Raw genomic sequence first — 24,817 nt, 5'->3', positions numbered from 1 at the left:
AAACTGATTAACTTATATCTACCCCAAGGTTTAGTTCAGTGTCTGGTACATAGTAAGGGCTTAACAAATACTATTAAAAATAGTATTTAAATATACCACAAATGTTATAATTACCTCTGTGTTGAACATTTGCAATGACATTTGTAGTCTGTAGACCTAGGAGACGTGAATAGAACCTGGGAAGAATATTTTCAGCTCAGTAACCAGAGGCACAAATGAAAGTATGTGAGGTTTGGAATATGGACTCAATCAGCTTGGATATCGAGCCCAGAGTCTAGCCAGACCAGGTTCCATCTCCAGACTCCCTAGACTACTTACAGGAAGATGTGGGAGGAGGCAGGTCTTCATGAAACAACCCTCAGGGTTCAGTTCACTGGGCTTTTATAAGAGAATAATAGGGCCTTGTTCTTGGAAAATAAGACTGATGGGCCCTGTCCTTAAGGATGGTGATGGGAGCCCTGCCTTGTGCTGAAGAATGGGACCCTGCCCTTAGTTCTGTAGAAGTGAAGCTCTGTCCTTAGGAATGAAGTCTGAATGGCTTTGAGACTAGACATGGGAGCCCTACCTTGGGTCTTAAGAATGGGCCCCTTGTCCTTGGTTCTAGAGAATGTGACCTTGTCCTTGGGATGAAGAAATGGACCCTGCCTTTGGTTTTCGAGAATGAGGCCCTGTCCTTAAGGATGAAGTCTGAGAGGCCCTATCTTTGAAGCTAGACATGGGCTGGAGAATGGGACCATGTTCTTGTTCTGAATGTATGGGCCCTGCCCTTGGCTGGAGATAAGAACTATGTTCATGGGGATGAGAAGCAGCCTGGCTTAGTGGAAAGAGCACAGGCTTGGGAGTCAGAGATCATGGGTTCTAATCCCAGCTCCACCACTTGTCAGCTGTGTGACTTTGCACAAGTCACTTAATTTCTCTGTGCCTCATTTACCTCACCTGTAAAATGGGGATTAAGACTGTGAGCCCCACGTGACACAACCTGATTACCGTGTATCTACCCCAGAGCTTAGAACAGTGCTTGGCACATAGTAAATTCTTAACAAATACATCATTATTATTATTATTGTTATGAAGACAGAAGGGCCTTGTCCTTGAGATTGAAGATAGGGGCCTTGTCCTTGGCTCTGGAGAACAAAGGTTCCTTAGATGAGTATGAAGACCCCGGGACTCTGCCCTTGAGGTTGGAGATCGAGATCCTGCCCTTGAGACTGGGAAATGGGGCCCTGTCCTAAATGCTTGAGACCAGGGAACCCTCTCCAAGTGACTGGAGATTGGGGCTCCATCTTCGGGCCTGGAGATGGGGGCACTGGCAGCATTGCCTAGTGGCAAGAACATGGACTTGGGAGTCAGAAGCCCTGGGTTCTAATCCTGACTCCACCACTCGCCTGCTGTATGACCTTGAGCAAGTCACTTCACTTCCCCATGGCTCAATTGTTTCATCTATAAAATGGGGATTGAGACTGTGAGTCCCACGTGGGACCACCTGATTACCTTGTATCTACCCCAGTGCTTTAGAACAGTGCTTGGCACATAGTAAGTGCTTAACAAATACCATAATCATTGTTAGTATTATTATCAGTCAGTCAATTGCATTTATTGAGAGCTTAATGTGTGCAGAGCACTGTAATAAGTGTTTGGAAGAGTGCAATATAACAAACACATTCCCTGCCCACAACAAGCTTACAGACCAGAGGGGAAGACAAACAGTAATATAAAGTACAGATATTCATCCAATCTTATTTATTGAGTAATTATGTGTGCAAAGCACTGTACTAAGCACTTGGGAGAGTACACTATAGCAATAAACATAACATTCCCTGAACACAACAAGCTTACAGTCTAGAGGGGGAGACAGACATTAATATAAATAAATACATGACAGATATATGCAGATATATATGTGCTATGGGGCTGAGGTGGGGATGAATAAAGGGAGCAAGTCAGGGTGATGCAGAGGAAGTGGGAGAAGAGGAAAGGGGGGCTTAGACAGGGAAGATCTCTTGGAGGAATTGTACCTTCAATAAGACTTTGAAGGGGAGGAAAGTAATTGTCTGTTGAATTTGAGAAGGGAGGGCATTCCAGGCCAGAGACAGGATATAGGTGAGGGGTCAGCAGTGAGATAGATGAGACTGAAGTACAGTGAGAAAGTTAACATTAGAGGAGTGAAGTGTGTGGACTGGGTTGTAGTAGGAGAGTAGTGCCATGAGGTAGGAGGGGCCAAGGTGATTGAGTCACTGGTGAGGAGTTTTTGTTTTATGTGGAGGTGGTTGGGCAACCACTGGAGTTTCTTGAGGAGTGGGGAAACATGTCCTGAAGGCTTTTGAAGAAAAATGATCTGGGCAGCAAAGTGAAATATGGACTGGAGTGGGAAGAGACAGGAGGCTGGGAGGTCAACAAGGAGGCTGTATTGAAGGAGGGATAAGATAAGTGATTGCATTAAGGGGGTAGCAGTTTGGATGGAGAGGAAATGGCAGATTTTAGTGATGTGGTGAAGGTGGGACCTACAGGATTTAGTAATTGATTGAATATGTGGGTTGAATGACATAGAAGAGTCAAGAATTACTCCGAGGTTACAGGCCTGTGAGACAGGAAGGATGGTGGCACTGTCTACATTCATGGGAAATTCAAGGGGAGGACAGGGTTTTGGAGGGAAGAAGTTCTATTTTGGACATGTAAAGCTTGAGGTGGCAGGAGTACATCCAAGTAGAAATGTCTTGAAGGCAGGAGGAAATATGAGACTGCAGAGAGAGAAAGAACAATCAGGACTGGAGATATAGATTTGAGTGTCATCCATATAGAGTTGGTAGTTGAAGCCATGGGAGTGAATGAGTTTTCCAAGGGAGTAAATACAGATGGAGAGTAGAAGATTACCCAGGACTGAACCTTGAGGGACCTCCACAGTTAGGAGGTTGGAGAGAGAGTAAGAGCCCACAAAGGAGATTGGGAATGAGAGATCAAAGAGACAAGAGGAGAACCAGGAGAAAACAGTGTCAGTGAAGCCAAGTGAAGCCAGAGAAGCAACATGACAGTGGATAGAGCACAGGCCTGAGAGTCAGAAGGTCATCGGTTCTAATCCCAGTTCCTCCACTCGTCTGCTGTGTGACCATGTGCAAATTATTTCACTTCTCTGTGCCTCAGTTACCTCATCTAGAAAATGGGGATTGAGACTAGGAGCCCTATGTGGGACAGGGATGGTGTCCAACCTGATTTGCTTGTATCTATCCCAGTGCTTAGTACTGTTCCTGGCATGTAGTGCATGCTTAACAAATGTCATAATTATTATTACTATTATTATTGTTAGATAATAATTCCGGGGGGGGCGGTGGTTGACAGTGTTGAAGACAGCTGAGAGGTCGAGGAAAATAAGGATGGAGTAGAGGCCATTGGAATTGGCAAGAAGGAAATCATTAGTGACCTTTGAGTAATCAGTGTCTATGGAGTGAAGGGGACGGAAGTCAGATTGGAGAGGGTTTTGGAGAGAATAGGAAGAGAGGAATATGAGACAGCAGGTGTAGACAAGTTACTCAAAGAGTTTGGAGAGGAATGAATGGTAATAGGGAGATGGGGTGATAATTGGAGGGCAACGTGGGGTCAAGAGAGGGGTTTTATTTTAGGAAAGAGGAGACATAGACATGTTTGAAAGCAGTGTGGAAGAAGCCATTGGAGAGCAAACAGTTGAAGATGGTTGTTAGGGAGGGATGAAGGGAGGGGGCGTAGGAATAGGGTCAGATTCACAAGAAGGGGAGATGGATTTTGAGAGAATGCTGGAAATATCTAGAGATACTGCTGGGAAAGATGAGAGAGTTAAAGATGGGGCAGGGGAGATTTTAGAGAGATGATGCCTTATAGTTTCAGTTTTCTAATAAAGTAGGTGGCCAGGTCGTCGGGGCCAAGGGGCAAGGGATGGAGGAGGTGGGGGTAAAGCAGGCCTGAGGAGGGAGTTAAGTGCCTGGAACAACTGGTGAGAGCATTGGGCATGGGTGTCAATATGGATGGAGAAATAATTTTAAGCAGAGGAGAGGGCAGATTTAAAGCATGCAAGAATAGACTTGAAGTGAAAGAAGTTGGCCTGATATTTAGATTTCCACCACATCGCTCTGTGGCTCGTGCACAAGAGCGGAGTAGGTGGATTGTGGAGGTGATGCAGGGCTGTGGGTTAGTGGTATGAGATCGATGAAGGGATGGGGAATGAGTGAGTTGAATTGAGTAGAGAGGGTGGTGTTGAGTGTGTCAATTTTGGTCATCAAGAGAAGCTAGTTTCGGTATGGAGGCTAAGCGGGGCATTATGAGTTGAGAAAATTGGATGGGGTCTAAAAATCGGAGGTCTCTGTGGGGGAACAGTACAGATTTACAGGGAGGAGGAGGGTGCGAGAGAAGGAAAGTGAGGAGGTTGTGGTCAAATAGAGGGATTTCAGAGTTGGTGAGGGTAGAGACTGCAGTAGCTTGAGTTGATATCAAGTGTGTGTCTATAATACATTCCAAGTGCTTAGTATAGTGCTTTGCACACAGTAAGTGCTCAATAAATATGATTGAATGAATACATAAGTGCTGTGGGGCTGGGAGTGGGGAATGAATGAAGGGAGCAAATCAGGGCAACACAGAAGGGAGTAGAAGAAGAGGAAAAGAGGGCTTAGTCAGAGAAGGCCTCTTGGAGGAGATGTGCTTTAAATAAGGCTTTGAAGGGGGAGGGGAGGGTAACTGACTGTCAAATATGAGGGGCTCTACCCTTGAAGCTGGAGAACGAGGCCTTGTCTGAAGGATTGGAAATGAGGCCCTCTCTTTAGCACTGGAGTAAAGGAGACCCTTTTCTTTCAGACGAAAACCTAGAGTTGCTGCCCTTGGGATTGGAGAATGGGGCCCTGTACTAGGAGATGAAGACCTGGGGGCCCTGTCTTTGGAGCTAGAGACTAAGAAAAACTGCCCTTAGGGATGCAGTTGGAAGAGGCCTGTCCTTGAGGCTGGTGATGAGGACTCTGTCCTTGATTCTGGTGAATGAGGCTCCGTCTTTGCTGTTGGTGATCAAAAGGCCCAGTTGTTGAGACTGGAGATGGGAGCACAGCACAGTTTTAGGGGCTGGATACTAGGGTGGTGGGAGTAGAAGGGTCTGTCTTTGGTGCTGGAGAGCAAGGAGCCCTGTTTAGGGAGATGAAGAATGGAGAACCCTGTCTGTGAGACTGGAGTTGAGACCCTGGGCTCAGGGGTGGAGGAGAGGTACCAGAGCAACTTAATACCAGGAGTACTTTCTCCTCTAAGGTCTTGGGGTGATGGTCTCTCCAGGGAGGAACAGAGTCCAGGGCACTGATCGAGGAATCGGCCTAATGAGGAGCATTGGGGGTTGGATCGCAGGGTGCTGGGACAGCTCCCTTCATAAACCACTTTCTCTTCTCAAAAGCATTTTATCATTCGGCCCTTTGGTTCTCTGGGATCTGAGGAAATGGCTCCTCTGTCCCCAGTCTCAAGCCTTTGACTCCCCCTAAATTTATCTCTGGAAGGGCAGGGCCTGGGTCCTTGTCTTACTAGGAATTTTCCATCTCAAAAGACAACAGGCGGCAGAACCAGAGGTTTGAAGCAGGTCACGTATGCCGGCTTTGACCAACTAGATTGGTGCTGCAGAAAGAGAGACTGGAGAATCTCACACAGGGACACCCAGCTTCACTCCAGCCCAGCAGTCCTCTACCACAGGCAGAGGGAAATCAGAGGAAACAGAGTCAGAGCACTGAAATCAGCCAGACGGACTGGACAGGTCAGTAATGCTGAGGAGGGACATGGGAGAGTCTTACTCAGAGACACATGTCATTGATCCTCCCCTAATTTGAACCATTCCCCATCCGTCTCTCTTCCAGCCGTCTCTCTTCCAGCTCTTCTTACACTGTCGACCATCCCCTCCTCCTCCATACCTTATCTCACCTTGGCTTCACGGACTCTGTCCTCTCCTGGTTCTCCTCTTACCTCTCTGGCCGGTCATTCTCGGTCTCCGTCGCCGGAGTCTCCTCCCCTTCCCATCCTTTAACTGTTGGAGTTCCTCAAGGGTCAGTTCTTGGCCCTCTTCTGTTCTCCATTTACACTCACTCCCTCGGTGAACTCATTCGCTCTCACGGCTTTGACTACCATCTCTACGCAGATGACACGCAGATCTACATCTCCGCCCCTGTCCTCTCCCCCTCCCTTCAGGCTCGCATCTCCTCCCGCCTCCAGGATGTCTCCACCTGGATGTCGGCCCGCCACCTAAAACTCAACATGAGCAAGACTGAGCTCCTCATCTTCCCTCCCAAACCCAGTCCTCTCCCAGACTTCTCTATCACCGTCGATGGCACGACCATCCTTCCCGTCTCTCAGGCCCGCAATCTCGGTGTCATCCTTGACTCATCTCTCTCGTTCACCCCACACATGCTATCCGTTACCGAGACCTGCCGGTTTCACCTTTACAATATCGCCAAGATCCGCCCTTTCCTCTCCACCCAAACGGCTACCTTACTGCTACGGGCTCTCGTTATATCCCGGCTAGACTACTGTGTCAGCCTCCTCTCTGACCTCCCTTCCTCCTCTCTCACCCCACTCCAGTCTATTCTTCACTCCGCTGCCCGGCTCATCTTCCTGCAGAAACGACCTGGGCATGTCACTCCCCTTCTTAAACAACTCCGGTGGTTGCCTATCAACCTCCGCTCCAAACAAAAACTCCTCACTCTAGGCTTCAAGGCTCTCCATCACCTTGCCCCTTCCTACCTCTCCTCCCTTCTCTCTTTCTGCCACCCACCTCGCACGCTCCGCTCCTCCGCCGCCCACCTCCTCACCGTCCCTCGGTCTCGCCTATCCCGCCGTCAACCCCTGGCCCACGTCCTCCCGCGGTCCTGGAACGCCCTCCCTCCTCACCTCCGCCAAACTGATTCTCTTCCCCTCTTCAAAACCCTACTTAAAACTCACCTCCTCCAAGAGGCCTTCCCAGACTGAGCTCCTCTTCTCCCTCTACTCCCTCTGCCACCCCCCCCCTTTACCTCTCCGCAGCTAAACCCTCTTTTTCCCCTTTTCCCTCTGCTCCTCCACCTCTCCCTTCCCATCCCCACAGCACTGTACTCGTCCGCTCAACTGTATATATTTCCATTGCCCTATTTATTTTGTTAATGAATTGTACATCGCCTGGATTCTATTTAGCTGCCATTGTTTTTACGAGATGTTCTTCCCCTTGACTCTATTTATTGCCATTGTTCTTGTCTGTCCATCTCCCCCGATTAGACTGTAAGCCCGTCAAAAGGCAGGGACTGTCTCTATCTGTTGCCAACTTGTTCATCCCAAGCGCTTAGTACAGTGCTCTGCACATAGTAAGTGCTCAATAAATACTATTGAATGAATGAATGAAAAGCCCAGCCCCAGACTCTGAAAGGGAGCATCTCTCAGGTTGTCCTTCCCTAATCCCTCCTGGAGAGCATCTAGGACCCAGTGGCCATCCCAAAAGTCAGAGGGGAAGATCACAGGGGCTTCACATTTTCCAAGCTAGTGCAGCCCCTGGAGGTCCTGTTTAGGGTTGGGGTCCATCTTCTCTGGCAACCTCTACTCCTGCTGCTTCTTCTGAGGGAGGTAGGGCTGAGAGGATCCAGAGCCCATGCACAGGGCTGCCCAGAAACAGGAGGATTGATGAAATGGATGGCAGGGTCAAAGGGCGGTGGAGAAAGGAAAAGAGATGGAGATACCTCATCACTGAATGATGGGTTTATGTGCAGTTGTGAATGTATCGATCAATGGTATTGAGAGCACTTACTCTGTAGAGAGCACTGTATTAAGTGCTGGAGAGAGTATAATACCATAGAGTTGATAATGATCTTTTCTGCCTTCAAGAAACTTACGATCTAGAGGAGTAGGCAGGCATTGAAATGTCAGGCATAGGGGAAATGGAAGGATAAAAGGAAATGCACATAAGTGCTGTGGTGCTGAGGGTGGGATTAATATTAAGTGCTTCATGTGTACGAATCCAAGTGCATAGATGATGCAGAAGGGAAAGTGAGTAGAGGATATGAAGGTTTAACCAGGGAAGGCCTCTTGGAGTAGATGTGATTTTAGGAGGGCCTTGCATGTGGGGAGAGTAGTGGTCTGTCAAATATGAAAGAGGAGGGAGTGCCAGGCAAGAGGGAGGACATAGACAACAATAATAATAATAATTATGGTATTTGCTAAGCACTTACTATGTACCAAGCACTGTTCTAAGTGCTGGGGTAGATATAAGGTAAGCAGGTTATCCCATGTGGGGCTCATAGTCTTAATCCCCATTTTACAGATGAGGTAACTGAGTCACAGAGAAGCTAAGTGACTTGGCCAAAGTCACACAGCTGACAAGTGGCAGAGTCGGGATTTGAACCTATGACCTCTGACTCCCAAGCCCATGCTCTTTCCACTAAGCCACGCTGTTTCTCGTGCAGCATCGACAAGGGGCCAATGGTGAGTACAGAGAGTCAGTGGGTATGAAAGGAATGAAGTGTGCAGATTGGGTTGTAGTAGGGAGTCCGTGAGGTAAGGTAGGAGGGTTATAGCTGATTGAGTGCTTTGTAGTTGGTGATAAGGTGTTTCTATTTGATGCAAAGGTGGATGGGAAACAGTTTTGGTTATTTGAGGAGTGGGGAGACTTGGGCTGAATTTATTTTAAGAAAATTATCAGGGAAGCAGAGTAAAATAGAGACTGGAGTCAGGAGAGACAAGAGACAGGGAAGTCAGGGAGTAGGCTAATGCAGTAGTCAAGGAGGGGTATGATACATGTCAGGATTAGGGTAACAGCAGTTTGGATGGAGAGGAAAGGGTGGATTCTAGAGATGTGATGGTAGAATTGAAATGATTGAATATGTGGTTGAATGATAGAAATGAGTCAAGGATAATGTTAGAATTTTGTGTTTATGAGACAGGGAGGGTGGTAGTGTGTTCAATAGTGATGAGATTGCCACGGGGAGGATAGAGATTGGGTGGGAAGTTGAGGAGTTCTATTTTGGACATGTTAAGTTTGAAGTGTTGATGGGACAGCCAAATAGAGATGTTCTGAAGACAGGGGGAAATGCAACACCTGCAGAGAACACAGTTCAGGGCTGGGAAAGTAGAGTTGGGAATCATCAGTATAGTGATGATTAGTTGAAACCGTGGGAGGGAATGAGTTTTCCAAGGCAGTAAATGTAGATGTAGGAAAGAAGAGGATCCAGAACTAAATCTTGAGGCGCCTCCATAGTTGGGCAATAGGAGGGAGAGGAGGGGTCTGTCAGATTGAGAAGGAGTAGCCAAAGAGATAAAAGAAGAATCAGGAGAGGACAGTGTCAGTGTTGGATAATATTTTTAGGAGAAAGGGATGGCCTACAGGTCGAATGCAGCAGAAAGGTCAGGGAAGATTAGAAAGGAGTAGAAGTTGTTGGATTTGGCAAAAAGGAGATCACTGGTGACCTTAGAGGGGGAAGTTTCTGTGGAGTGAAGGGGGTGAAAGACAGGTTGCTGGGGAGAAGGAGATCAATAAAGGAGAGGAAATGAAGGTAGTGAGTGCTGACAACTTGCTCAATTAGTTTGGAAAGGAATTTCAAAAGAAAAATGGGGTGAAAACTGATTCCAAGTGGTCAAGGGAGGTTTTATGGTGGGTTTTTTTTTTTAGGATAGGAGATGCATGGGTATGCTTGAAAGCAGTAAGGAAGGACTGTATGTGTGTGAGAGGTGTGTATGTGTGTGTGTGTGTGTGTGTGTGTGTGTGTAGATATGGAGAGGGACAAAGCAGCATGAATGGGAATGGGGAATAACAGAAATTTCTCTCCTTGACTCCCTTATCTACAGGGGTCCCACCCAATAAAAGGCTCTATCAGGGACAGAGCTGGTGAGGACTCAGTCTAGCTCCCTCAGATTTCACTCTACTCTCACTTTTCTCCTTTTACTCTAGCAGCTGGACAAAGCATTGCAGGAAATAAGATCTGGGGTAGGAGATGAAGGCACATCTCATTTCCCTCAGTTCCATTAAAACAAAGAACTTTCGAATAAGGGCCTCGGCACTTCTTTTTGTGAGGCAATGGGTCAGCCTGCTACCCTGGTCCGGACTCCTGGAGCATCCAAGAATCTTGGGGAATCAGCGTGGCTGAGAAGCAGCGTGGCTTAGTGGAAAGAGCATGGGCTTGGGAGGCACAGGTCGTAGGTCCCAATCCCAGCTCTGCCACTTGTCAGCTGTGTGACTTTAAGCAAGTCACTTAACTTCTCTCTGCCTCAGTTACATCATCTATAAAAAGGGGAATTAGACAGTGAGCCCCACCTGGGACAACCCGTATCTCCCCCAATGCTTAGAACAGTACTTGGCACATAGTAAGTGCTTAACAGATACTATTATTATTATTATTATTATTATTATTATCGTGGGGTTCAGGGGTGGAGCAGGGGAGATGTGGGGCTGAGAGAGGTAAAGGGATCAGGGATTGAGGGGATGAGGGACTGGAGCAGGGGTGAAGCTGGAAGCTGATGCGATGATGTGAAGGACATGGATTGCATAGAAGAAGATACCCTTTTCATGGTAAGGAATTCGTGCCTAGTCAAGTGGTTAATTGAGTGCAACATGCTGAGAAAAGGATGAGGATCAGATGATGCATTCAACTTTGACTGGAAACACTTCCTCCACTGAACGCTTGAAACCTAAGGTTACATCAAAGAGCCAAGTGAGTAAAAATTTACTGCATCCTCCTTGCCTGTGAAATATTTTCTCTCATCTCCATCCATCAGATTAAGTTTTATCCTGGAAACACGGATGATTAACCAGTCGAGTGTTTCAGCGTTTGTCCTACTGGACCTGTCTACGGACCCCGGGCAGCAGCAGCTCCTTTCCATGATTTTCCTGGCTCTGTATCTAGTCACCATCGTGGGGAACCTTCTCATCATCCTGGTCATCGGCACCGACTCGCATCTCCACTCCCCTATGTACTTTTTCCTCATCAACCTGTCCGTTGTTGACGTCTGCTTTTCCTCCACCACCGTCCCCAAGATGTTGGCTGACATGCAGACGGGCAGCCACACCATCTCCCAAGCTGACTGTCTGAGCCAGGTGTATTTTTCCATTCTATTTGGAGATCTGGACGACTTCCTCCTGGCTGTGATGTCGTTTGACTGATACATGGCCATCTGTCGGCCCTTGTGCTACGCCACAGCCATGAGCTCCCAGTGCTGTGTCCTGCTGGTGGCCACCTGTTGGGTCATCGCTCAGCTCAATTCCCTGTTACACACTGTCCTGTTGGCTCAGCTAACCTTCTGTGCTGACCACACCATCCCCCACTTTTTCTGTGATCTGGCCCTGCTGCTGCCGCTGTCCTGTTCTGACACCTCCATCAATGAGTTGGTGCTAATGTCCATGGGTGGGGCGGGGATTTTAATTCCTCTGATGTGCATCTTGGGCTCTAATGCCCAGATAATCTCTGCCATCCTGAGAATGCCCTCAGCGGGAAGCAAGCGCATAGCCTTTTCCACCAGCAGTTCCCACCTGGCTGTGGTCTCGCTGTTCTATGGGACAGTTATCAGCGAGTACCTGTGCCCCTCACTCTCTGGCTCCTCTGATGAAAGCAGCCTAGCCGCAGTGTTGTATGCAGTGGTGACCCTCCTGTTGAACCCCTTCATCTACAGCCTGCGCAACCATGACCTGCACCGAGCCTTGTGCACATTCTTCTGCAGGAAGACTCCCTTTATCTTGCTACAGACATTCCAGGCCCCCAAATATAATAATCGTAGTATTTGTTAAGCATTCCCTATATGCCAAGCACTGTGGTAAATGCTGAGTATAATACAATCAAATAAGACAGAATCCCTGTTTCACATGAGGCTTACGATATAAGGGGCAGGGAGAACAGGTATTTAATCCTCATTTTACAGATAAAGAGAATAAGGCATTCAACTGAAAAATGACAGTGTCAGGATTAGAACCCAGGCCTCAAAACGCTCAGTACTGTACCCATTCCATGGAGCTATGCTGTTTCTCTACGCCTCCAGTTCCCCAGGGACCCATGTCCTAGCCCTAGTTAAGATTTTCTAAACTCAACAGAGCCTGACACACCTCTCCGGGATTGCATTTCACTGCCAGGTCCCACATCTTCCCCTCCACATTCAGAAAACGAATTGCAGCAGTGATGGTGGCTCCAGATTCACGTGTGATAGTTTGGGGGATTCTTCACAGAGTGAAGAATGAACTTGAGGGATGAGGGTCGTCTCTCCCAGAGAATGATGACAAGGTATGGAGCAGCCAGAGATGGATGCCATCTAGAGCAATCAAGAGGTCATTTGGAAACTGGCCTCAGTGTCTGGGCCTGAGCTCCCTGCTTCTCCACAGGGAATGAGCACTGATGGACTTTCATGATGACTCTGAAGTGCACAGTTCCTGGGAATTGGTTAGGTATTCCTCCATATCCTCAGCCTCCATTGGCTGCCTCATTCCTGGGCCATCCTCTTTGTCCCACTCAGTGTCCCTGATCTTCTGCTGATGCTCTCCTCACTCTTACACATCTCCTGCCCCCCAACTATCCCTCCATTCCTCTGATAGTCCAGTGGCTCCAGATGAGTGCCTCCTCTGTTCCCCTTGTAGACCCACTTCGGAGCAGGGCTCCCTTACACCAGCACTTTCCTCCTTTCCTCATCATGTCCTCTTCTACCCCCACCTCTGTGGGCCCCTGTCCTTCCAATGTCTAATGGGACATCTCATGACCTCCTTTGAACTTTTAATTGCTCCTTTTTCCTTCCTGCCTGTGGCAGGTGCAGGCAGATATACACTGGGCTAGGGGCTGTGGGCCTGTTTGTTTTTTTTTTCTGGGACCTGCTGTTGGCTCTCTTCTTCTAAGCCACCATCACACATCCCATCCCCTGGCACCTGGGCAACTAACTGCTTCTCCCTGGGTGGCTGGTCAGCATGCCCCAGGCTCTGGTGACTAGGGCTCTATCCAGGAGCTGGAACTCATCCACCCCGAGAACCCCACTCCCCCCTCTAGAGGCTCAGTAGTCCTTCCCAATGAGCAGTGTTTCCTAGGAATGGACAGCTGCTGACCAGTCATTTTAAGACTTCTCACTGATTTCTACTGCAGGGGTCACACCAGCAAGTTCCTGCTCTTTGCTGGGACTTCAGGTCCTTCAGAAGGAAAGTTGGGGGCCAGTGAGCATGGCTCCCCCTGAACCCCTGCTGCAGTGATTGGGGACAGGAGGATCCACAGTGTGTCTGGAGGAGGGAATCCAGCCCAGGGAGCTGGAGCAAGGAGAAGGGCACAGTTCAATCAGTCAACCAATCAACTAATGGTATTCACTGAGCACTTACTGTGTACCAAGCACTGTATTAGGTGCTTGAGAGGGTGCTTGAGAGGACCCCTCCCCTCAAGGATCTTACAGTTACAGAGGAGGACAGACATTAAAATGAATCCCGATAAGGGATATAGTAGTGCATAAGAATATTTACATAAGTTGGTACTTTTAATTAAGCCCCTACTATGGTGCAGAACTCTGTACTAATGTAAAATTACAATAAATAGACAATATCTGTTTTATAGAGCAGCTTTCAATTTATTTAGTTCAGATCAGTGAACTAAGCATTAGGAGAGTGCAGTGGAGTTAGCAGACACAAACCCTGCCCTAAAGAGCTCACAATCTAGCAGGAGTGACAGCCCCAGAAATGAATTGCAGATAGTGAGAAGAGGGGATCAGGTAGACAGAGATCCTAGAGTAACTCCACTGCTTGGCCCCTGGGGCTCGAGATCTGAACCACTTTCACTAAACCCAAATGTTAAGGGAGATTGCTAGAGTGGGAACACACCTGGATCAAAATCTCCCTGAAGCAATGGTCTCCCTAGAGAGGAGCAGAGCCCAGAGCATAAACTGAGGATGGGCCCTAATGAGGAACATTGGGGATTAGATAGCCAGATGCAGTACCAGCCCCCTTCATAAACCAATTTCTCCTCTCATATGCACCTCATCCCTCAGCTCCTTGGTTCTCTGGAATTAGAGGAAAGCTTCCTTTATCTCCTGTCTCCCTCCTTAGACCCACACCCTGTCTTGAATTTTCCATCACAAAAGGCCTCAGGCAGCAGAGCCAGTGGTTTTAGATAGGTTTCGGATTGGTGACTTTGACCAGCTAGATAGGAGCTGCAGGAACGGCGACTGAAGAATCTCACACAGGGATACATAGTTTCCCCCAGCCCAGCTGGCTGGTCCACAGGATGGGGGAGAGTGGAGGCAGTAGAGCCAAGGCCCTCAGTGATAATCTCTGAGCTCACCCAGCCTGACCATTCAGGTCAGAAATGATGGATGGAAAGGGAAATGGGGAAGTCTGTCTGTCTCTCTCTCTCACACCCCCACATGCACCCACAAACATAAACCATCTCCTAACCCAGTCCTCTCTCCACCACCAACTGCCTCTCTCCCTGTGGGCATCATCTCCCAGGCAGCCATGATCAAAATCCTTCGGACAGCAGACAGGACACAGTGGCCATTCCAGAAAACAGCGGAGCAGAGGCCAGGGGCTTCAGGTTTGCCTGGCAAGTGCAGCCCCTTTCCTCTGGCAGCTCCCACCCTGCTGCTCCATCCGAGGAAGTTTGGAGTTGAAGGGCACTGGATCAGTTAACAGAGCTGCCAGGGAACAGGCCCATCAGAGTCCTGAGTGAGGGGTGCATTAGGGAGTGGCAAGAGGAGGATTTGGCCTCTGGGACCATAGAGGAGCTTGACAGCACAAGGGACAGGGGGCCAGGGCAGTGAAGGAGGGAAGAGGATAGCAAAAGGGAGTGGAAAGGGTCTGTGGACCAGAGCAAAAATAGGAATTCCCTTGAGAGGTTTATGCTATTGTTTGTGTAATTGTATGTATGTGTGTGTGTCAGCCTGAAGAGTGTGTAGACTAGGCTTTGAGCTCCTTGTGGGCAGGGATTGTCACTGTTTATTTTGTTGTACTGTTCTTTCCCAAGTGTTTAATACAGTGCTCTGCACACAGTAAGTGCTTAATAAATACGATTGACTGACTAACTGACTGACTGACTGACCGACCGAATGAATGAATGAATGACTAGCAAGGAGGGGGCAGTGTGGGTGGAGGAATAGCAGGAAGGGTGGGAGTGATGACAGCAGGGAAGGGGCAGGACATGGAAGGTAAGGTGGAGGGGGTGGCATGGGTGTCAGGAAAAGCTTTAAATCCTAGTCTTTGGTTCAGAGGTGGTGAGAAAGAGGAGATGGAAGAGAAGCAGAACCTAACCAAGTAATGTCTACGGATGCCCGTGGTGCCAGGTTGGGTCTCTGCTGCCAAAACCCCTGTCTTTACCTACTCTGGCCCCACAAGTTCAGTGGAGAGGAGCCGGGTCCATAGGATGGTAGTCATGACTGGCAGTGGGGTTTCATTAGGCCTATCAGTCATTGGTCTGAGTCAGGGCTCCAAATCGTCAGACACGCTGTCCCTGAAAATGGGGAGAGAGGATGACTGGGGGCTGGAGTCTTCTAGACTGTGAGCCTGAGCTGTTGTTGGTTAGGGATTGTCCCTAACTGTTGCCGAATTTTACTTTCCAAGAGCTTAGTACAGTGCTCTGCACACAGTAAATGCTCAATAAATATGATTGAATGAAAGTAAGGGCTCAATAAATACGATTGAATGAATGAGTGAATGAGTGAATGAATGAATGGGATCCTGGCATAGCAGGGGCTGGAGTGAGGGCAGAGGAGGAGAAGGGTTGGTGGCCTAGATTTCCATGGGCAGCTGAGCATCTTCCTGACCCTGGATCAGGAGATTGGTGTCTGGGAGAGGGAGCAGGAAGAGGGGATTGGGGGGATGGTCAGTGACCCAGCGGGTGACCTTCCATGCGTAGTGACTGCTGTGTAACAGGAAGTCCTTCCCTCATTGACCCTGGGGTTGGAGAGGATTCATTGGGTAGGCCACCTACCCTCACAGACACACTTAACCCCTCCAGGCCCCCATCCTCACAGACACACTTAGCCAAGCACCCAACTAAAGAGAGATGACATCCAATGGGGCTGCAGATAAGGGCTGGCTAGGGTTGGCAGCAGGGGAGAGGGAGGAGAGGAAGGAGACATTCCCAGCAGATCAACAGATTATGCATATATAAGTATATTAAAAAATATGTATTTGTGCCTGCATATGCATGTGAAAGTTTGCATTGGTAGGTGTGTATATGTGCATGCATCTGAGTATATATGGGCAGATGCATTTGTGTCTTTGTGTATATGTCCATGCATGCATATGTGTCTACATTTGTGTATGTATATTTGTGTATATGTGCATGAATAGTATGCCTGAAAGCATATACATCCATATGTCCTTTTATTTTTATGTGTATGTGTGAACAAATGTGTGCATATGCATGCGAACATGCCTGTGTATTTATGAGTGGGCGTATATATGTTTGTGCCTATGAATGTACATGTTGCTTTCAATCATGACTTTCTCATTGCAGAACCATCACAGCCATGAGTTCCGCAAACCAGACGGGCGACTCGGCGTTTGTCCTGCTGGGTCTGTCCAGTGACACCGGTCAGCAGCAGCTCCTCTTTCTGCTCTTCCTGACTCTGTACCTGGTCACCGTGGGGGGAAACTTGCTCATCATCCTGGCCATAGGCGCCGACTCACACCTCCACTCCCCCATGTACTTTTTCCTCGCCAACCTGTCCCTGGTCGACATCTGCTTCTCCTCCACCACTGTCCCCAAGATGCTGGCCAACATGCAGACCGGCAGCCACACCATATCCTACGTCGGCTGTCTGAGCCAGGTGTATTTTTCATTTTTATTTGGAGATCTGGATGATTTCCTCCTGGCCGTGATGGCTTTTGATCGCTTCATGGCCATCTGCCAGCCCCTGGGCTACACCACAGCCATGAGGCCCCGGTGCTGTGTCCGGCTGGTGGCCACCTGCTGGATTATTGCTCAGCTCAATTCCCTTCTACACACCATCCTGTTGGCTCAGTTAGCCTTCTGTGCCAACCACACTGTCCCACACTTCTTCTGTGACCTGACCCCCCTGCTTGCTCTGTCCTGCTCCGACGCCTCCATCAATAAGATGATGCTAATGTCCGTGGGTGGGGTGGTGATTTTAATCCCGCTAATATGCATCTTGGGCTCTTATGCCCACATAATCTCTGCCGTCCTGAAAATGCCCTCAGCGGGAAGCAAGCGCAAAGCCTTTTCCACCTGTGGTTCTCACCTGGTTGTGGTCATGCTCTTCTACGGGACGGTCATTGGTGTGTACCTCTGCCCCTCACACTCTGGCTCCGCAGATGAGAGCAGCCTAGCCGCAGTTTTGTATGCAGTAGTGACCCCCCTCCTCAATCCCTTCATCTACAGCCTGCGCAACCATGACCTGCACCGGGCCCTGCACAAGCTCTTCTTCCAGAGGATGCCCTTTATCCTGCTAGAGAGCTTCCAGGGCCCTAAATAGAATAATTTGTTTAAGTTCTTACTCTATGCCAAGCACCATACCAAGCACTGGGGTAAATAAAATAGCCCGCAGTCTAAGGGGTAAGGGATACCAGCTATTTCATCCACACTATACAGATGAAGAGACTGAGGCATAAGGAGTTCAGTGACTTGTCCAAGGTCACACATCTGCTAAGTGGTACAGCAAAACTTAGAACCCAGGCCTGGTGATTCCCAGTCCTGTGCTCATTCCACTGAGTTCATTCTATTAAAATCACATCTCCAAGAGGCCTTCCCCCACCAAACCCTCATTTTCTCTTCTCCCACTCCCTTTTGCTTCACCCCTGCACTTGGATTTTCACCTTTATTCACCCCACCCTCAGCACCACACTACTTATGTACACATCTGTAATTAATTTATTTATATTAATTTTAGACTTCTCCGCTAAACCATAAGCTGCTTGTGGGAAGGAAATGTATTTACCAACTCTGTTATAGTATACTCTCCCAAGTGCATAGTAGAGTCCTTTGCAAAAGTAAATGCTCAAAAAATATGATTGAATGATTGATTGTTTGGGTGACTGATTGATCAATTGAGCTATGCTGCTTCTCCTCAGCTGGAGCTAGATCTCTGGGGCTTTTAGCTCAGATTTTCCAAACCCTCTAGAGCTTGGACCACTTTCCCAGGATCATATTTCCTGTTGGGGTCTCACCCTTTCCCCTCCATATTCAGAAGGGGTGAGGCTTGGTGGCTCCAGACCTGCAGGAGATGGGGAGGGGAATGGGGTTGGGCCAAGGTTGAATTTGGGGGTGAAAGATTATATCCTCTGGATGGTGATGATGAGGTAAGGGGAAGCAATCTGAAGCAATCATGAGTTCACTGGGGAACCAGCCACTGTGTCTCGGCCTGAGCTCTCTGCTTCTCTGCAGGGAGTGAGCACTGACGAAGCCACGGGACTTTCACAAAGAGTCCAAAGTGCACAATTTCCTGGGAATTCATTGGCCATTCCACCATATCCTCCTGGGTACCTCTTCTTTGACTCATCTGGCCTCTCTGGTCTTCTGCTGTCCCATGCCCCCATCTCAAACCCATCTCACACCCATCTCCCAACCCAGATGACCATCTTCCCACACCTCTGAAAGTCCAGGGGCCTTCTCTCTTTTCCATGCAGACCCCTACCCCAGGGTGGAGCTCCTCACACTGGCCTCCTTCCCTGTCTTTCACTGTGAAATCTTCTGCCCCATGCAACACCCTAACTGTTCTTCCCTGGGTGGCCAGTCAGTGTGCATCACTCTCCCGCAGCTCCTTCCACGGACAAGGGCTCCACCATGCTCAAACACCACCACCCCACCTCCAACCAACCAAGAGGCTCAGTGGTCCCTCTCGATGAACAGCATTTCCTGGAGGTGGGCAACTGCTGAATGGTCATCTCTTTCCAGCTAATTCAGGGAATGGTGTTTAGTCTTTTCCCTGTTTCTACTGCAGGGGTCTCATTAGCCAGTTCCCAACCCTTCCCTGAACATCGGGCCCTTCCTTAGGGAGTTTTGGGGGCAGCCAGCATTACTTTCTTTGGGGCCCTGCTGCAAGGTGACTTCGTGTCTAGGGATGGGAGGACCCACAGTGAGTCTGGAGGAGGGGATCCACCCAGGGAGCAGGGCACAGCTCAATCAATCATGTATGAGAAGCAGCATGGCGTAGTGGATAGAGCACAGGCCTGGGAGTCAGAAGGTCATGAGTTCCTCCACCATTTATCTGCTCTGTGACTTGGGCAAGAAACTTTACTTCTCTGTGCCTTGATTACCTCATCCGTGAAATGGGGATTGAGACTGTGAGCCCCAAATGGGACAAGGACTCTGTCCAACCCGTTTCGCTTGTATCTACCCTAATGCTTAGTACAATAGAAGATTGTGGGTTCTAATCCTGGCTCCACCACCTCTCTGGTGTGTGACCTTGGGCAAGTCACTTAACTTCTCTGAGCCTCCATTACCACATTTGTAAAATGGGGATTAAGATTGTGAATCCAATGGGGAACATGGCCTCTGTCCAACCTAATTTGCTTGTGTCCACCCAGGTGCTTAGTACAGTGACTGGCACACAGTATGTGCTTAACAAATATCAGGATTATTATTATTATTATTATTACAGTGCCTGGCACACAGTAGGTGCTTAACAAATACCCTTATTATTATTATTATTAACAATAATAGTCAATTAATGGTATTCATTGAGCACTTACCATGCCCCAAACATTTCACTTGGTGCTTGAGAGAGTACCATATGATAGAGTAGGTAGACAAGACTCCGCCTTACAAGGAGCTTACATTTGCAGAGGGGACAGACATTAAACAAAATTACTGTTAGGGGAAATAGTAGAATGTACGGATATTTACATTAAGTGGTGTACTTTTCATTTTGCACTTACTAAGGTGCAGAACACTGTGCTAATATTTGGAAGACTACAGTAAATAGACAAGATTTCTCTTATCGACCAGTTTATAATCTAGTGCAGAGCAGAGTGCTAAACACTTTGGGGGTGTACAGTAGAAATAGCAGATACAATTCCTACCCTGAGAGAGCTTACCATTTAGCAGGAGAGACTAATGGGATGATGAAAAGAGTGACAGAGAACCTAGAATAAATCCACTGCTCGGTGCCTGGGGTCTGAGATTTGAACCAGTTTTGCTAGACTCAGGGGTTTAGGGAGATAGCTAAAGTCGGGACGCCCATGGGACAAGGTCTCCCTGAAGTGATGGTATCCCTAGGGAGCAGCAGAGCCCGGGCACGAACCGAAGACTGAGTCTAATGAGGAGCATGGGGATTGGATAGCCAGGTGGAGTGCCTTCCCCCTTTATAAACCACTTTCTCTTCTCGAAAACACCTTCGGTTCTCTGGAATTAGAGGAAAGGTCCTCTGTCTCCCGTCTCCATCCTTAGACCCACACCTTATCTGGAATTTTCCATCCCACAAGGCGTCATGTGACTGAGTCAGCAGTTTTAGACAAGTCTCTGGTTGTGGCTTTGGCTAGCCAGATTGGAGCTGCAGGAAGAGGGACTGAAGAATCTCACAGAGGGACCCATAGCTTCCCCCGGCCCAACCGGCTCTACCGCAGGTCCGGGGAGAGTGGAGGCAGCAGAGACAGGGCTCTTGGTGACAGTGTTTGAGTTCACATGGACTGACCAGTCAGGTCAGAATGATGGGAAGGGAGATGGGGGACTCTCTCTCTCTCTTTCTCAAACACACACACACACACACATACAAACCCCACTTCCCTTACCCTTAATCCAACCCTCTCCCACCACCACCAAATGCCTCCCTCCCTGCAGGCAGCATCTCCCAAGGAGTCATGCTCAAAATCCCCTGGACAACAGACAGGATAGAGTAGCCATTCCAGAAAGCAGCAGAGCAGAGGCCAGGGGCTCCAATTTCACCTGGCAAACGAAGCCCCTTCCCTATCACAACCCACCCAACTGCTCCCTCCGAGGGAGCTTAGTGTTGAAAGGGCCTGGATCTATTCACAACACTGCCAGGGGACAGGTCTTTTGGAGCCCTAAGTGACTGGTGGACTAGGGAGAGGCGAGAGCAGGATTTGAGCTCCAGAATTAGAATGAGACATTGACAGGACAAAGGGCGGGGTGTGGTGGGGGGAAATAAAGAAGGGGGTGGGAAGGTCCCTGGTCCAGAGATAAGATGGGAATTCCCTTGAGAGGTTCATGTTATTGTTTGTATGACTGTGTACATGTGTGTGCATGCACATGTCTATGGTTGTCTGTGGTGTCAGGCTGGGTCTCTGCTGCCGAAGCCCCAGCCTTTATCCACTCTGGCTCCAAAGATTCAGCAGAGAGGGGCTGTGTCCCTGGGGTGGTAGTCCTGGCTGATGATGGTGTTTTTGTTTGTTTGTTTGTTTTTATTTAATGGTATTTGTTAAGCACTTACTATGTGACAGACGCTGTACTAAGCACTGGGGTAGATTCAAGCTAAGAATAATAATAATAATAATAATAATAATAATCATGGTATTTGTTAAGTGGTTACTATGTGCTGAGCACTGTTCTAAGCACTGGAGTAGATACAGGGTAATCAGATTGTCCCACGTGGGGCTCACATTTTTTAATCCCCATTTTTACAGATGAGGTAACTGAGGCACAGATAAGTTAAGTGACTTGTCCAAGGTCACATAGCAGACAAGTGGCGGAACCGGGATTAGAAGCCACGACCTCTGACTCCCATGCCCGTGCTCTTTCCACTAAGCCACTCTGCTAATCAGGTTGGACATGGTCCATGTCCCATGTGGGGCTCACACTCTTAATCCCCATTTTGCAGATGAGTCACCTGAGGTACGGAGAAGTAAAGTGTTGTGCCTAATGTCACCCAGCAGGCACATAGTCCAGCTGGAATTAGAACCCAGGTCCTTCCGACTCCCAAGCCTGTGCTCTATCTACTAGGCCATGCTACTTCTCCTGGGCCTTGTGTTCTCCTGGGCCCATAAGTTGTGTGTCTGTGCCTGGGCTCCAATTGCCAGACTTGCTGTCCCTGGAAATGGGAAGAGGGGATGGCTGGGGACTGGTGTAGCAGAGACAGAAGAGGAGAAGGGCCTGTGGCCTAGACTTCCATGGGCAGCTGAGCACTTCCCCAGCTCTGGTTTGGGAGATTGTTTCAGGGGAGAGGGATGAGGGAGAAGGGATTAGAGGAATAGTCAATGACTCAGCGAGTGAGTCACTGCATAGTGGATGCTGTGTAACAGGAAGTCCTTCCATCACTCACCCTGCTGTTGGAGAAGGAGGTGTAGGGCCATTGACCCTGGTGTTGACAAAAGAGCCAGGGGGTAGGATCCCTACCCCCACAGACACACTCAGCACCTCTGCCCACCACCCCTGTACAAGGTTAACACTAAGCAAAGACGGTATTGAAATTGGGCTGCAGGTAAGGGCTGGCTGGGGGTGAGCAGCAAGGGAAAAGGAAGAGAGGATGGAGGCATTCCCAGCAGATCAGCAGTGAGGAAGCCAGAGCAAGGGGAAGGCAATGGGCAGGCAAGCGAGAATAGGCTTAGTGACAGCAAATGGCTCCCATGACGGACCAACCACCAGCAAGGGATGGCTTGTATATCTCTCAGAGGGTTTTCTATCTGCCCAGACCCTCCCTCATGCAGATTAATGTGTATATGTGTTTATGTAAGCAATTGCATGCATATGAGTATATACATGTATACATATGCAAAAGTGTGCCTGGTAACATGTGTGTGTACATGCATGTATATACACATATATATACATGTGTTAACATATAAAAATGTGCATATGAATGTATTTGTATCTGCAAGCATGCAAGTTCATTATGGGCAGGGAATGTGTCCATTAATTGTGTTGCATGGCTTAGTGGTTAGAGCATGAACCTGGGGGTCAAATGGTCAAGCATTCTAATCCCGGCTCTGCCACTTGTCTGCTGTGTGACCTTGGGCAAGTCACTTAACTTCTCTGGGCCTCAGTTACCTCATCTGCAAAATGGGGATTGAGACTGGGAACCCCATGTGGGACAGGGACTGTGTCCAACCCTATTTGCTTATATCCACCCAGCACTTAGTACAGTGCCTGGCATATAGTAAGTGTTCAATAAATGCCATTATTATTATTATTATTGCTATTACTCTTCCAGTCATGTAATCCAGTGCTCTGCACTCAACCTAGCACTCAATAAATACCACTGATTGACTGACTTATGATAAGATTATTGAGCACTTACTGCGTGCAGAGGACTGTACTATTTGCTTGGGAGAGTATAATATTGCAGAGTTGGGAGAAATGTTCCTTTCCCAAAAGGAGCTTACAGTTTAGAAGAGAAGACAGACTTAAATATAAATAAATTACAGATATGTACGTGTCGTGGGATTGAAGGTGAGGTGAATAAAGGTGCAATTCCAGTTACAGCTGCGACGCAGAAGGGAGTGGGAGAAGAGGAAATGAGAACTTGGTTGGGGAAGGCCTCTTGGAGATGTGAGATGTGATATGTGACATGTCTGCGCATTTTTGTATGTATATATGTACATATGTGGGTGAACAGATATGTTTGTGTGTGTATTTGTGCCTATGTATATACATGTTGTTTTACTTTCAATCATGACTTTCTCATTGCAGAACCAACCCAGCCATGGGTCCCGCAAACCAGACGGGTGACTCAGTGTTCATCCTGCTGGGTGTTTCCAGTGACCCCGGGCAGCAACGGATCCTCTTCGTGCTCTTCCTGACTCTATACCTGGTCACTGTCGGGGGGAACCTACTCATTGTCGGGGCCATCGGCACTGACTCAAACCTCCACTCCCCCATGTACTTCTTCCTCTCCAACCTGTCCCTTGTTGACATCTGCTTCTCCTCCACCACCGTCCCCAAGATGCTGGCCAACATGCAGACCGGCAGCCACACCATATCCTATGTCGGCTGTCTGAGCCAGGTATATTTTTCATTTCTATTTGGTGATCTGGATGAATTCCTCCTGGCCGTGATGGCATATGACCGCTTCATGGCCATCTGCCAGCCTCTGGGCTACACCACAGCCATGAGCCCCCGGCGCTGTGTCCTGCTGGTGGCTGCCTGCTGGGTCATGGCTCAGTTCAATTCTCTATTACACACCATCCTGTTGGCTCAATTAACCTTCTGTGCTGACCGCACTGTTCCCCACTTTTTCTGTGATCTGGCCCCAGTGCTACTACTGTCCTGCTCCAGCACCTCCATCAATGAGCTGGCACTAATATCTGTGGGTGGGACCGTGATTGTACTACCTCTGATGTGCATCCTGGGCTCTTATGCCCACATAATCTCTGCCATCCTGAGAATGCCCTCAGCAGGAAGCAAGCACAAAGCCTTCTCCACCTGCGGTTCCCACCTGGCTGTGGTCTCGCTGTTCTACGGGACGGTCATCGGTGAATACCTGTGCCCCTCACCCCCGGGCTCCACTGATGAGAGCAGCTTAGCTGCAGTGTCGTACGCAGTGGTGACCCCCATGCTCAACCCCTTCATCTACAGCCTTCGCAACCACAAACTGCAACGGGCCCTGCACAGGTTTCTCGGTAGGAAGAAACCCTCCAATCTGTAACTGTGATTTCAGACCCCTAATTGTAATAATTTTCATATTTGTTAAGCACTTACTCTATGCTAAGCTCCATATTAAGCACTGAGGTAGATACAATGCCATTGGACCAGACACAGACTTTGTCCCACAGTCTAAGGGGAAGGGACACCAGCTTTTAATCCCCATTTTACAGATGAAGAGACTGAGGCTTGTCCAAGGTTGCACATCAGGCAAGTGTTGCAGAAAAAATTGGAACCCAGGCCTTGTGACTCACAGTACTGTGCTCATTACATTGAGCTCACTCCATTAAAATCACATCTCCAAGAGGCCTTCCCCAACCAAGTTCTCATTTCCTCTTCTCCCACTCCCTTCTGTGTCGCAGCTGTAACTGGAATTG

General features: G+C 48.6%; 2 protein-coding genes and 1 pseudogene across 2 annotated transcripts; all 3 read left to right on the top strand.

Annotated features, from left to right (window-relative positions):
- The first annotated feature begins 10,738 nt into the window (after window positions 1-10,738).
- On the top strand, window positions 10,739-13,137 carry LOC100089757 (annotated as a pseudogene).
- A 3,279-nt stretch (window positions 13,138-16,416) lies between these two features.
- LOC100089750 (olfactory receptor 1361-like) lies at window positions 16,417-17,382 on the top strand. The gene has a single exon (XM_001519030.3). It carries the CDS (start codon window positions 16,417-16,419, stop codon window positions 17,380-17,382), a length of 966 nt encoding a protein of 321 aa, XP_001519080.3.
- A 6,120-nt stretch (window positions 17,383-23,502) lies between these two features.
- On the top strand, window positions 23,503-24,444 carry LOC100083691 (olfactory receptor 1361-like). Its single transcript, XM_001514207.3, has one exon. It carries the CDS (start codon window positions 23,503-23,505, stop codon window positions 24,442-24,444), a length of 942 nt encoding a protein of 313 aa, XP_001514257.3.
- Window positions 24,445-24,817: the final 373 nt, after the last annotated feature.

The sequence above is a fragment of the Ornithorhynchus anatinus genome, chromosome X4 (genome assembly GCF_004115215.2).
Source record: "Ornithorhynchus anatinus isolate Pmale09 chromosome X4, mOrnAna1.pri.v4, whole genome shotgun sequence".
NCBI classification, from domain to species: domain Eukaryota; kingdom Metazoa; phylum Chordata; class Mammalia; order Monotremata; family Ornithorhynchidae; genus Ornithorhynchus; species Ornithorhynchus anatinus.
Note: the sequence above shows the minus strand (reverse complement) of the source record. Positions and strands in the feature narration are given on the sequence as shown.

Coding starts and splice junctions, on each gene's coding strand:
- LOC100083691 (XM_001514207.3), top strand. CDS start 23,503: ATGGGTCCCGCAAACCAGACGGGTGACTCAGTGTTCATCCTGCTGGGT.
- LOC100089750 (XM_001519030.3), top strand. CDS start 16,417: ATGAGTTCCGCAAACCAGACGGGCGACTCGGCGTTTGTCCTGCTGGGT.